Here is a 13,285-nt window from a genome sequence, read left to right as displayed (position 1 = left end):
ACGAGCTCTTAGCATGTGCTGAAATGTACCTAGCACATAGCATGTGACTGGCATGTGCTGAGTCTTCAGCAGGTGGCCTGCCATTGCTGAGCATACAGCATGTGGCCCACTGGTTTAGCATGTGCTGAGCTCTCAGCATGTAACCACATAGGCTGGCATGTGTAACTGGCATGTGCTGAGTATGCTTGTACGACGACGTGGTTGGTGTATGCTGAGCATCCTGTAACCAACATGGGTTAGCGTGCTCACAGATGAACCATCGTCATATCCCAAGGGTGGACTCGAATGCCTGAACACGGGAGCATGCACCAAGTATGAATTTGCCCAGCCAAGTGCATGGCCAGCCTGTAATGTAATTACAGAGCTTCGGGGGGCAGGGGGGCGGGTGGGAACCTGGCCTTGGCTCCCTGCGTTAGCAACAGCATGCATTAGCAACAGCCAGTTCAGAGCCCAACACACACTGGCCCAACCTCAACATATGACAAGGCTCCGCACATGCTAACCCACAGATATCTGGCAAGCTTGGATCGGCCCCTGCTGAACACCATGTACTGAGGATGGTTCTCATGTGCTTGTGAGCCAAGCACTTCGCCATATTTAAGGAATGGGTCAGTGTGCCAAGCACAGCCTGTCCCAGTGTCACGGTAGCCCCGCCTCCAACCCGAGCCAATGGCCAACTGGGTGCAGCATCAGAGAGCAGGCCTGAGCACCAGCCTGAACACCCCCCTCCCCCCCAGCGCCGGGACAGGCAGGGGGACAGGCGTGAGGCAGGGCTGTGAACAGCTCTTTATTGAAATAGGCAGAGACACAGGGCCAAGACGTGCTCAGGGCCAGCAGAGTGCAGCACCATTCTGTGCCCCTCTGACTGAGGTGGCCACAGGCCAGACACCAAGCCCTCCTGTGTTTGGGGGTGTGTGCAGGCATGTACTGTGGGGGGGAGGGATGGGAGTTTCTGGATAGCTTTCTGTAAGAATTTGTGGGTTCAGGGGATGGCTCTGAGGAAGGGAGGCCAGCCCAGCTAGCTCAGCCACCAGTGATGGGTAGCGGTGCGGTCACCATCAATGCTGCCCGCCGACATGCTGCAGAAAGCTGGCGGCCCGGGGTGGGCCATGCGGGTGGGTATGACGGGTTGGGAGCCCCTGTGCCCGTGGGCCCCTGATGCCCTCCAGGGTCCAGTCTGGCTCGCTGAGCCATTCTCCAGGACAGGTGCTGGGGTCGAAGAGCTCGGGGCTCGGCCTCTGTGGGGTAGAAGAGAGGGCATCAGCCAAGAAGCCACCAGCCTGCCCCTCGTGGACACCCCCCTGTCCCACCCGAACCCTTGTCACTTCCTGAAGACCATTCTATACCGTTGCAACCCTCGTCACATCCTGGGCTTCGCTAGTGTGTGCTGAGGCCAGTGTGTGCTGGGGTGTGTGAGGTCTGCTGGGGCTTTGTCACCTCTTCCTGGGGGTGGGTGAGTGTGCTGGGCCTTCTCACTTCCTCCAGGTGGGTTACTGTGCCCTGCGTTTTCACACAGCCTGGCGGCACGTCAGTATGGGCAGAGCCGCGTCATCCTAATTTTATCCCGAGTTTTGGGTTAGCATGTGCGGAGCCTTGTCATATGTTGAGGTTGGGCCAGTGTGTGTTGGGCTCTGAACCGGCTGTTGCTAACACAGGGAGCCAAGGCCAGGTTCCCCGCGCCCCCCCGAAGCTCTGTGGGCACCCCTGGCCCCAGATCCCCCTGCACCCTCCGGCCCCCTGGCTCACCTCAGCATCCATGTCCTTGATGTCGGGCCCGTCCCCGTCCCGCTTGGGGATGGTGGGCGGCTTGGCGGAGGCTCCGCGGTGCTCGCCCTCGGCCCAGCCGCTGCCCCGGCAGGGCCCCTCGTCCTCGGGCGAGGCCTGGCTCAGCCGGATGAGGTTGCTGAAGTTGGAGTCGGACTTGGAGCCCGTGGGCGGCTTGCGGGCCTTGTGGCGGCCGACCAGACGGCTGCCGTAGAAGGCCAGGATGGGCTCGGGGCCCGCGTCCGGCACCCGCAGGCCGGCCACGGCCGCCTTGAGTGGGACCTCGCCCCACAGCCCGTGGCCCGCCTCCTGCAGGCTCAGGTCGTCCAGCTGGTCGATGGCCCTCTGCACGCCCGGGGCCTTCTCCTCGCGGAAGAAGGGCCCGCTGCCCGCCACGCCGCCCAGACCCACGGCCTCCTCCTCCTCGGCCAGGCGGTAGTAGGGGGGGGGCCCGTCCTCCGAGGCGGCCACCACGGGCGCGGGGGGCTTGCCCTCCACCTGCAGCGAGAGGCGGCAGCTGCGCAGCGACAGCTGGTAGTAGCGCGTGGCCTCGTGGGCGCTGCGCAGCTGCTGCATGGACACGAAGGGGTGGCGCAGGGCCGCGTTGGGGCTGATGCGCTCGTGCGACTCCCAGGTCAGCATGCGCTTGATCAGCTCCACCATGCTCTTGAGGTCGGCGTGCTCGGCCAGCGCCTCCCGGTCCTGGAAGGTTAGCCGCCCGGCCGCCCCGCCGCCGTTCACCGTCTCAATCTGGTCCAGCGACTTGAGCATGTACTTGCGGCGCTCCAGCGGGCGTACCTGGTGGGACACAGCGGGCAGGGGTTAGCCTCGGGCCCCAGTCACTCCTGTAACCCCCAGCAGGCCCTGCAGTCTGGCCCAGAGCTCTCCTGCTGCTATGAAGTCCACAGATCTGATTCCAGTCCTGCCTGTGATCTGACTGGAAGCCCTCCTGCTGCTGGAAGGGCCAAACCTGGTCCCTCTAGTCGAACCCAGAGCCCCGCTCCTGCTGGAAGCACACCTGCCTATTGTCATCTCACCCAGTTACCCTCACTCAAGTCTCACCCCTCGTCCCAGACCGCCAGTCCTCCCCTGAGCTGTGGGCCAGCCTCTTCCAGCGAGCAGCTAGCAGAGGAACTGCCCTGAGCCTCCAGTCCTCCTGGAATCAAACCCAGGCTCCCACACTCCGTCCCAGGCCTCCAGGCCTCCCAGTGGTTGAACCTCTTTGCCACACTAGCTTGACAACCGCCAGGCAAGGAGCCCTCAGAGGAGCTGCCACATCCTCTCAGTCTCGTCTTTGGCCGCACCCAGACCCCTCTTGTAGCTGGTCCTGCAGCTGACCCGGACTTCCACTCCTCTGCAGTCTCACCCAGACTCCGCACCGGTGCGCTGACAGCGGCCACAGTGGTGGCAGGCAGGCTGCCTTATAAGCCCAGTCCCACCTGGGCCTCATGTAGATCCCGCACACTGCATGGGTTTGCCTGACCCAGATCTGAGCTGCCCTTTCTGTCTCACTCCTGGCATAATCCAGATCCCTCTTGCTGCAGCAGCCCCCAGAGTGGCCCTCAAACTTCCAGTCCCACCGTTGTTCTCACCCAGATCTCTCTTATGACAATCCCCACAGCTGACCCAAGCTTCCAGACCTCCCTGAGGGCTAACCTAGACGAGGAAACCGGGGCACAGAGAGGTCAAAGACACTTGTCCCAAGTCACACACCTTGGAAGACAGAGCACAGAGCTCAGATTCAGACGCTTACTAAATACAGGCACTTTTTCTAAGTGCTTTAGATGTGTTAACTCTTTTTTTAAAAAATACATTTTTACTGATTTCAGAGAGGAAGGGAGAAGAAGAGAGAGATTGGAACATCAATGATGAAAGAGAATCATTGATCGGCTGCCTCCTGCATCAGCCCTACTGGGGACCGAGCTCAAAACCTGGGTATGTGCCCTGACAGCCCCGACCGGGAATCAAACCGTGACTTCCTGGTTCATAGGTCGATGCTCAACCACTGAGCCGTGCCGGCTGGGCCAGGTTTTCTTCTTTATGCAGCAGCCCCCCACACTGCTGCCCTCATTGCGCCTGCCCCCTACCTTGGTCTCAGCCAGGTAGTCAGCCGAAGACTTGAGCTGCCAGGGGTTGGCAGCATCAGGGTGGAGGTTGCGCTTGAAGAAGTGGTGGGCCTTGCGGGCGGCGTGCAGCAGGTGGGGCTTGGGCAGGCCCTGAGTCTCACAGATGTAGCGCACCTGGTCGTACTCGTTGTTGCCAGGGTAGAGCGGCCAGCCCAGGTGCAGCTCGGCCATGACACAACCCAGCGACCACACGTCCACTTTCTCACAAAAGGGCAGCCCCAGCAGGATCTCGGGGGCCCGATAGAAGCGCGACTGGATGTACGGCTCCTTCACGTAGCGCACCTCGCTGAAAATGCTGGCCGAGCCGAAGTCGATCACCTGTGTGGGAAGGGAGCCCGGTGGGCAAGGCATGGGGTGGGACCACCCATCCGGGCCTCGGTGGGCATCTCTCCACAGTATGTGTCTGCGTCTGCCATCTTAGTCTTACTCCTGTCTCCTCCAGCCTCTGTCTCTGCTTTGTGTGGGTGTGTTTCTGTTCTCTCCGCTAGAACGTATGTCTGTGGCATTAAAGCCCCTCTCCTGCTCTCTCACCCCACACCTTGTCCATCAGCAAATTTTGTTGGTTCCACCCTCTGAGCATCGAAGCCACAGCCCCACCTGATCCTGCCTCCATCACTTCCTGCCTCGACAGCTCTCCCTGCTCCCGCCCTCTGCCCCCCAGGCTGTTCCTCCCATGTGCTCTGAGAGATCCTGTGAACACGGCGTCAGGTCACGTACCTCCCCGCTCAGCATCCTCTGTGGCTTTACTACATCCTGTGATAAGAGCCAGAGTTCTCACCACAGGCCCGGGGCTCCTGCGATCTGCCCATCTCCTCTCTGCCCTCAGCTCCTCCCACTTCCCCTCACTCACCCTGCTCCCGGGTCCACAGGAGCTCTCACTCTTCCTGAATGAGCCGGATGGATATATTCCCAGCGAAGCCTGGGCCCCGGCTGTGTCTTCTGCCTGGAATGCTCTTCCCTTGGATGTCCACACAGCGCCCCTCCCTTCCTAGGTCTCTACTCCAGTCACCTTCTCAGTGAGGCCTCCCCCCAACCATCCTATCAAAAGCCAGCCCCCCTGCCCCTCCTCGCCCCCTTCCTGGCCCTCTGCTTTTCTCCACGGCTCTTACCACTATTTCACAAACCATATATTTTATATTTTTATTGAGTTCATTGCTTTTTTAACCAACTAGGATTTGAGTCCCATGAAGGCAGGATTTTGTCTGTTCACTGCTGAGTCCCTAGATGCCTTGAATAGCGACTGGCACAGAGCAGGAGCTCAGAATGAATGAATGAGTGAATGAGTGAATGAATGAATGAATGAGTGACTGAATTTTTAAAAAATCTCTCATTGTCTTTCTGTCTCCTTTGTATCTTTTGTTCTTTCTTTGCCACTTCATGGCTTGTCTGTCTCTCCTCCCTCAGCGTCTCTCGCCATGTGTCTCTAAATCACCCACTGGAAAGACACCTCCCGGCAGCCCACACCCTCCTCATTCCCAAGCACTGCTAACATCCACAAAGGCCTGCCATCCATCCAGCATTGATGCCACAGCAGTGCTGTGCTGGGAGGGGCCACGGGTACAGTGGTGACCAAAATTGCTGGGCTCTGCTCTCATGGCGCTCCTAGCTCCTATCATTAGGGGACAATAACAAACCCAGAAGGTCAGGGGTGGGATGGGGAGCCCAGACCCTTGCACCCAGCACAGGGTCAGGCCCAGAGCAGGCATTCAGAGAGTGTTTGTTGACAAGCAGACTCACTGTGACGAGGTATGGCACTGCCATCCTTCCAGTTGCTCAGGCCAACAGGCTTTGGTGGCCCCTCATGTCCTCTCTTCCACTTCATATGAGATCCACCAGCAAACCCCATTGTCACCAGTTCCAAAATCTATTCGGACCCACCCGTGCCCCTCCTCCCACTACCCCCCACAAGTCTAGTCCCGCCCAGCCACGCCTTCCACCTGGCCTGGTGCAGTCACCCCTCACTGTCTTCCTGCTCCTCACAACCAGAGCGTCCAGAGCTGGGGAAGGCCGGGAGGAGACAGAACAGGAGATGCTGCCACCCAGGGCAGCCACTTACCTTGACCCTAAAGGGGCAGCGCGTCTGGTCCACCAGCATGATGTTCTCAGGCTTGAGATCGGCATGGATGATGGCCAGTTCCTTGAGCCGGGCCAGGGCTCTGAGAACCTGCAGGGTGACCGTGCGGATGTGGCGGGCGGGAAGAGGCGCAAAGTTGTTCTCCTTCTGAAATTCAAAAAGGTTTTGCTCCAGCAGCTCAAACACCAGGTAGAACTTGAGGGCGTCGTGGAAGAACTCGAGGAAGCGGATGACGTGGGCCTCCTCGGGGTCCAGGCCCCGCATGCAGCGCAGCAGCTTCAGCTCGTTCTTGATGATGCGGCTGCGGTAGGCGTCGTTCTTGAGGATCTTGATGGCCACCATCTCGCCCGTGCTGCGCCGCCAGCCCTTGGCCACCTCCCCGAAGGTGCCCTTGCCCAGCACCTCGATGATGTCGTAACAGTCAGTCTCCGACTGGATGGTGGTCATGGTGCCCCGGCTGCCGGACACCACCCTGCCACCACCTCTGCCCCACCTCTGTCTTCGAGGCCTCCCGGCTCCCCCCTTTGCCTCTGTCCCCGACGTACCCCCAGCGGGGGAAAGAGAACCTCACTCGTGTCTACCCCTATGAAGTTTGCCCTCACCTCCTGGGCACCTTACAACCCCCTAGGCCACACAGGGAATATGCCAAGAGTTACACCCCTCCCCCAAAGCCCTCTTGGCTTGGGACGAGGGGCCCCAGGCCCCCCTAAATGCGTTCCAGCGTTGCTGAGTGGCTCCAGTTCTGTTGTTGGAGACCTGAACCCCTCGGTGGAATGGGGGGTGGGGTGGCAGGCCAAGCCCCCTCCCCCACCCAGTGGCGGAACCTTGAAGAGGTTGGACAGGTAGAGGATCCTTTGAGAGGGGAGTCTGATGGTGGACCTCAGGCAGAAGCAGGAGCACTCCCAGACCAAGGTGAGAAAAGGCAGGTTTTCCTAACGAAAGGGAAGTGTATGTGTGTTTTCAGAAAGTACCTGCCCAGCCTGGGCTGGCATGGGGGAAGGTGTGGCCGAAGCGGATGCAGGTTGAGTGCCAAGCTAAGAAGTTTGGACATTGTCCTGAGGGCACGGAGGAGTTACAGAGGGCTTTTAAGCATCAGAAAGCTACTTGTGTGAAGAAAGCTGAATTAGAGGGAGCAAGAGCAGAGGCCCTGAGCCTGGAGGAGCCCAGGTGGAAGAGGTTGGGGAGACAGGGAAGAGGCTTGTGGATGAGACGTGCAGGAGGCCAGGCCAAGGCACTGACACATTGGGGAGGAGGGCGGTGTCCCAGAAATGGGGGCATGGACAGAGCACTTCGGAGGAGAAGATGCTAAGGTCAGGTTAGGAAATTTAATATTGAGTGCTTTAGAAGCCTTACCCTTACAACACACATTTTATTTGTTTGTTTGTTTTGATTTATTTCAGAGAGGACGGGAGGGAGAGAGACAGAAACATGAATGATGAGATTCATTCATTGGCTGCTGCCTGCACAACCCCCACTGGGGATCGAGTCCTAAACCCAGGCATGTACCCTGACCAGAACTTGAACCATGACCTCCTGGTTCATGGGGCAGTGCTCAACCACCGAGCCACGCTGGCTAGGCACACCATACATTTTATCTTATTTTTACATTTTTTAATTAAATTATTATCTGTGTACATATTTTAACATTGCCCCTCCCTCCCAACACTATACATTTTAATAGCTCCATTTAATTGAAGAAAAAAGTTGGGTGCCAGAGACAGGCTTTGACCTTGAGAAGTGTGGCTCTAGAGCCAAGCTCTGAACCTTCACCTCACACATCCTCCTAGTGCCCTCGAGCACCCAGAAGAGGATTTGGGAACTGTCACCCAGAGGTGAGGAGCAGAAGCCTCTGGGAGGGTGACAGGCCTAGGATGGGTGTGGGAGGGATGAGGGCCTGGGAGGAGCCCAAAGGGCTCCAGGAAAGAGAGGGGAGTGTTCAGAACGGAGGAAGGGGCCTGAGAAGCCAGGGCAAAAGAGACAGAGGAAGCCCTCAGTGGGATCACCGGGAAGTCATTTCGGACACTGGACCGGGTAGCCACTGAGGGAGGAAACCCCACGGCTACGGAGCTGAGCTGGTCCAGGGGCGGGGGTGCCACGAGGGCAGGTAACTCCTGCACGTTTGGCGGAGACAAAGAGAAAGCACGAGACAGGGTAGTGGCCCGATGGGGCAGGCTTGGAGGGAGGAGTGGAGTAAGTGGGGGGTCTGTGACAATCAAGGGCACGGCCCTTCATCCTCTTGGATGGGAATAGTGTGGAGGGGTGGGTATGGGGCATCAGGGGGGGATTTGGAATGGGAAAGCATGTCTTCCTAGTAGTCTGGGGCATGGCAGAGAGATGGGGGGGGTGGGGGGGAGGGTGTCTGTAGGCCCTGGCAAGAGTTTAGGTGCATAAATCCGGAGTGAGGTGGGGGTCCCTGGGAGCCGAGCTTGAGCACCGAGGACCTAGTCCTACGAGGCAACTGTAAGTGGAGGCTCTGAACCCAGGAGCTTGGAGAGGGCCCGGAGAGGCTTCCTGGGTGGGGCCGGGTGGACCAGGCTGTCAAACCAGCCAGACGGAAAAGGAACAGCCAGGATGCAGAGGCGCGCTTGTTGGTGAAGTGGCCAGCAGAGGGCAGGTGGGTAGCAATCAGGCTGCTCTCAGCCCCTTGGGCTGTCCCGGCCTGTGTGGGGTTCCCCAGGGCAGGCGGAGTCCCCAGCAGAGGGGTCCTGCAGCGGGGAACTTCCCAGAGTCCTGCTCATGGCCCCTGGGGTTTCTGAAGGGCTAGGACAGGCTCCCTTCCACTAGGCCCCTCCCAAGGCCTCCCTGACTCTCCTCAGACCAGAGGCGGCCCGTGTCTCCCCACACAGGCTCCTTCAGGCCAGGATCATGGCCGCCGCTCCTTCCTTCTCTGGGATTCTTTTCTCTGCACCCTCCCTCACTCCCCACACCCTCCCAGTACACAGAGAAGACCAGACACTAGGCCACCTCTGGATTATTTATTCACATGACTTGGCAGGATACAGACACTCTTGCCAATGAGCCGGGCAGGAGACCTCGCACTCCTGCCCTCTGGGGGTTAGTGCTGGTTAACTCACACACAAAGGGGCGGGGTGGGCAGGCAGGAGGGGGCTTCAGATGACAGCAGTCTGAGTCCCCTCCATCCTGGCGGGGCCTGGAGCCCCAGTCTCCGAAAACCCCACGCTGGGCAGTCGGACCCGGAATCCACCCTCTTCGCGGTCCCTGCTCGCGCTCCGGGCCTTGGGGCTGAGGGAGACCCTGGGGAACCGGAACTTGGGGGACTTCTCCCCGCCAGGAGACTTGGAGGCTGCCTCGCCCTCCTGCCCCCGAGAGGCCTTGGAAGAAGTGGCCAGGCCCACACGAGGCAGGCGAACCCGTAGGCGGCCACGGCGACCAGAAGCCCCGTCCCTGCTGCCCTCCTCGTCCCCCTCCTCCTCCTCCCCCTCCTCCGGGCTGGGGGAGCCTTCCCCGGAAACAGCCTCGCTCTGGCCGAAGCCCACCCGGGGCAGCCTGAGCTTCGGGCTCTTGGCCTTCTCGCCCTCCTCACCCCCCTCCTTGGCCCGCACCAGGCCAAACCGGGGCAGCCGAACCTTGAGCTTGTGTCCGGCGTCTCCCTCACCCTCTACCACCTGGTACTCGGCGTGGCTGCTGATGGCAGGGGGCGAGAGCTCCAGGCTGGGCAGTGAAAGGTGGAAGGACCGGTCGACCCCTGGGGGCTGGTCTCCAGGTCCTCCGACCCCAGCCCCAGCTCTGGCCCCCAGTGTGGGCATCTTCAGCCTCAGCCCACCCTCATCTGTGGCCGCCTCGCCCACCTGCCCCTCTCGGCCCAGCCCCACATCCAGTTCCAGCTGGGGCACCGTCACCGTGGGCATCCTGAAGACGCCCTCTCCCACCAGCAGCTCGCCACCCTCCCCCTTGGCTTCCGGCAGAGACAGGGTCACCTGAGGCACCTGCACCCTGTAGCCTGCGGGGCCCTCAGCCTGCTGCGCGGCGGCTGCACCCAGGCCGGCCTCACTGAATCCCGTCAGCTCCACCTGAGGCAGGGAGATGCCCACGGGCACCCGTAGCACCCCCTCCTGGCCCTCGGCGCCTGCCTGGCTGGTTGTGGACACTTGCAGGCCTGACAGCCTTGCCCCACGGGCGGCCACCATCCCCTCCGCCCTCACTTCCTCCTGGGCCCCCAAAGTCACCAGCTCTACCTCAGGGATCTTAAGCTGTCCGGCCATCAACTCTGCCTTTTCTCCTGGGCTCACACGCCCACCCTGGATTTCTGCCTCCTTCCCCCGAGCCAGCCCAAAGGAGGGCATCTTCAGTTTGGGCATCTTCATCCTCCCATCCCAACTCCAGCCCTTGCCCTCCAGCTCAGACACCCCTGGCATGAGTTCTCCAGCCTCGGTGTCCCGAACTCTGACCCCAAACTTGGGCAGGGTAAACCTGGGGCCCTTGAGCTTGTAATCGGCCCCTGCCACCTCCACCTTGCCTGTGGGCAGATGGGCATCCAGGCTGAGCTGCGGGATGGACAGATCGAGAGCGGGCAGCAGGCCTGCGTCCCCGACCCCTTTAGCTTCAACCTCAGTTCCCACCCGAGCCTTGGGGAGTGAGATGGCGAACTTGGATGCCTTTGGCTTGGTGGCTTGTCCAGCCCCCTCAGCCTCTGCCTTGGCCGCCTTTGGCCCGGAGAGTCCAAACTTGGCCAGCGAGAACCTGGAGGTGGGTTTGACTTTCATCTCCGTCACCTCCACCTCTGCCCTCTCTTCCTCGACTTCCACGGTGGGCAGCTGTGGAGTGACAATCTCCACAGAGGGCATCCGGAAGGCCACTTCCCCAACCCCTGCTGCCGCCTTGCCTTCTGCCCATTCCACCTTGCCCTCTGCCTGTGCTGCCTTGCCTTCTGCTCGCTCCACCTTGCCCACTTCAGCCACTGGGACCTGTCCCTCCAGGCTGAGTGCTCTTGGCAGGTGCAGCTCCACTGAGGGCAGCGTGAGGGAGGGGACACCCCCACGAGCCTCGCTGTCCACCTCTGGCTGTAGGCGGGGAAGTGTCACCAGCTTCCCTGAGACTTCAGCCCCTGCCTCGCCTGCCTTGCTTCGTGACGGGGACCCTGCCCTCCCTAACCTGGGCAAGGTCATCTTAGGCATCTTGAAGCTGAATTCCACCCCCTCCACCTTCTCTGCCCTGGCAGCTTTGAGCTGCACCTCTGGAGCCTTGGGCAGCTTCACCTCGGGGGCCTTCTTCGGCAGCTGCACCTCTGGGAGTCGCATCTCGGGCACGGCCATCTCGGGCACCTTCAGCTCGGAGACTTTGGGAAGTGCCACCCCTGGGAGTCGAACCTCGGGCACGGCCATCTCGGGCACCTTCATCTCCGAGACTTTGGGAAGTGCCACCTCTGGGAGTCGCATCTCGGGCACCGCCATCTCGGGCACCTTCAGCTCGGAGACTTTGGGTAGTGCCACCCCTGGGAGTCGAACCTCGGGCACGGCCATCTCGGGCACCTTCGGCAGCTTCATCTCCGAGACTTTGGGAAGTGCCACCTCTGGGAGTCGAACCTCGGGCACGGCCATCTCGGGCAGCTTCATCTCTGAGACTTTGGGAAGTGCCACCCCTGGGAGACGCATCTCGGGCACGGCCATCTCGGGCACCTTCGGCAGCTTCATCTCGGAGACTTTGGGAAGTGCCACCCCTGGGAGACGCATCTCGGGCACGGCCATCTCGGGCACCTTCGGCAGCTTCATCTCCGAGACTTTGGGAAGTGCCACCTCTGGGAGTCGAACCTCGGGCACGGCCATCTCGGGCACCTTCATCTCTGAGACTTTGGGAAGTGCCACCCCTGGGAGACGCATCTCGGGCACCGCCATCTCGGGCACCTTCATCTCTGAGACTTTGGGTAGTGCCACCTCTGGGAGACGCATCTCGGGCACCGCCATCTCGGGCACCTTCATCTCTGAGACTTTGGGAAGTGCCACCTCTGGGAGCTGCACTTCTGGGAGGGCTGCCTCCGGCACTTTCGGGAGCTTGACCTCAGGGGCCTTGGGGAGCTTCACAGCCGGCCCCTTGACCTCAGGTGGCGAGACCCCAATGCCAAAGGAGGGCATCTTGATGGTAGGCAGCTTCAGCTTGCTCTCAACAGCGGCCTCAGGGGCGGTGGGCCGGGCCTCCAGGAGAGAAAGCCCGAAGGTGGGCATTCGAAGTCTGGGCCCCTTCACCTTGACCTCAGGGCTGCCTTTGGCCACCTTGACTTCAGCTGCTTCCTTTGCTCGGGCCCCAAAGCGGGGGAAACTGAGGCGGGGCATCTTCAGGGCCACCTCCGGCACCTCTTCTTGGGACTCCACCTCCGCACCCGGCAAAGCCAAGTCCACCCCCACAGTGGGTACCGCTACGTCCAGGGTGGGCACCGTCAGCGCTGCCGCGGCCCCTTCCCGGGTCTCCAGACAAGGCAGCGAGGGCAGACTGGGCAGCGAGGGCAAGGTGGGCAGCTCCACCTGGGGAACCTGAATCCCTACGGCCACAGGCTCCACAGCGGGTGCAGCCGGGGCTCCAAGCCCCAAGGTGGGCAGGTGCAGGCTAAAGCCAGTGGCTGCTTCTCCCGCGGGGGCCTCCTTCCCCAGGCCCTTCGGGGGGACGCCCACCTCTGTGCCTGGCAGCCCGGGCCCCACCAGCTCCAGCTGGGGCGCCGTGAAGCGGGCCCCGGCCGCCTCGGCCTCTGCTTTGGCTTTTCTGGGGGGAGGAGCGGCGGCAGCCAGCCGAGCGACCTGGGCCTCTTCGGCCACTTCCCGGACCCGCAGCTGCGGCAGCTGGAGGCGCCGGCGGGCTGGAGCAGGCGGGACGGGGCCCTTGACAGCCTCGGCTTTGAGGCCCCGACGCAGGCGGGAGAACTTGGGGAAGGAGAATTCGACGTCAACGGGGGCCAGATCTGCAGGGACCCCTAGGGCCCCGGGCACCACCATCTTCTTCTTCTTCACGGGGGACAGACTCTGGATGTTCTGGGGAGAGAGGAGAGAGGCGGGAGGCGGTGGGACAGGGAGGCCTGAGGTGGCCCGGGCGCCCAGCTGGCATTGTACCAGGCTAGGGATGAGACGGATTAAATGTTTTGTCCCCAAGACACCATCCCCACTTCCTGCCTGTCATTTCCCCGTCCTGCCCCTGGAGGAGAAGACATTCATTTAGCGTCTTACAGTGAGTCAACAGGAATGTAGAAACTGGGACCCGAGTCTTCCAGGTCCCTCATTCAGGATTTTCCAAATACCCTCATTCTAGAGGACACTCATGTCTATGGGGACACTGGCTACGAAAGAAAGGAAGCTTGTCCCGGCTCACTCAGCAGTAA

General features: G+C 61.0%; 2 protein-coding genes across 2 annotated transcripts; both read right to left on the bottom strand.

The window, feature by feature from the left end:
* Positions 1-119: 119 nt before the first annotated feature.
* HIPK4 (homeodomain interacting protein kinase 4) lies at positions 120-7,039 on the bottom strand. Its single transcript, XM_036408237.2, has 4 exons — positions 5,947-7,039; positions 3,852-4,208; positions 1,747-2,562; positions 120-1,238 (listed from the first exon to the last, which is right to left on the bottom strand). Exons 1-4 carry the CDS (start codon positions 6,409-6,411, stop codon positions 1,059-1,061), a joined length of 1,818 nt encoding a protein of 605 aa, XP_036264130.1. The 5' UTR covers positions 6,412-7,039; the 3' UTR covers positions 120-1,058.
* Positions 7,040-8,926: 1,887 nt separating this feature from the next.
* On the bottom strand, positions 8,927-13,192 carry LOC118702379 (periaxin-like). The gene is made up of 4 exons (XM_045570862.1): positions 11,925-13,192; positions 11,454-11,894; positions 11,316-11,384; positions 8,927-11,252 (listed from the first exon to the last, which is right to left on the bottom strand). The coding sequence occupies exons 1-4, from the start codon at positions 12,903-12,905 to the stop codon at positions 9,075-9,077; spliced, it is 3,669 nt and encodes a 1,222-aa protein (XP_045426818.1). The 5' UTR covers positions 12,906-13,192; the 3' UTR covers positions 8,927-9,074.
* Between the last annotated feature and the right edge of the window lie 93 nt (positions 13,193-13,285).

The sequence above is a fragment of the Pipistrellus kuhlii genome, unplaced genomic scaffold (assembly GCF_014108245.1).
Source record: "Pipistrellus kuhlii isolate mPipKuh1 unplaced genomic scaffold, mPipKuh1.p scaffold_m20_p_38, whole genome shotgun sequence".
NCBI lineage: Eukaryota > Metazoa > Chordata > Mammalia > Chiroptera > Vespertilionidae > Pipistrellus > Pipistrellus kuhlii.
This window is presented reverse-complemented; position numbering and strand designations above follow the sequence as displayed.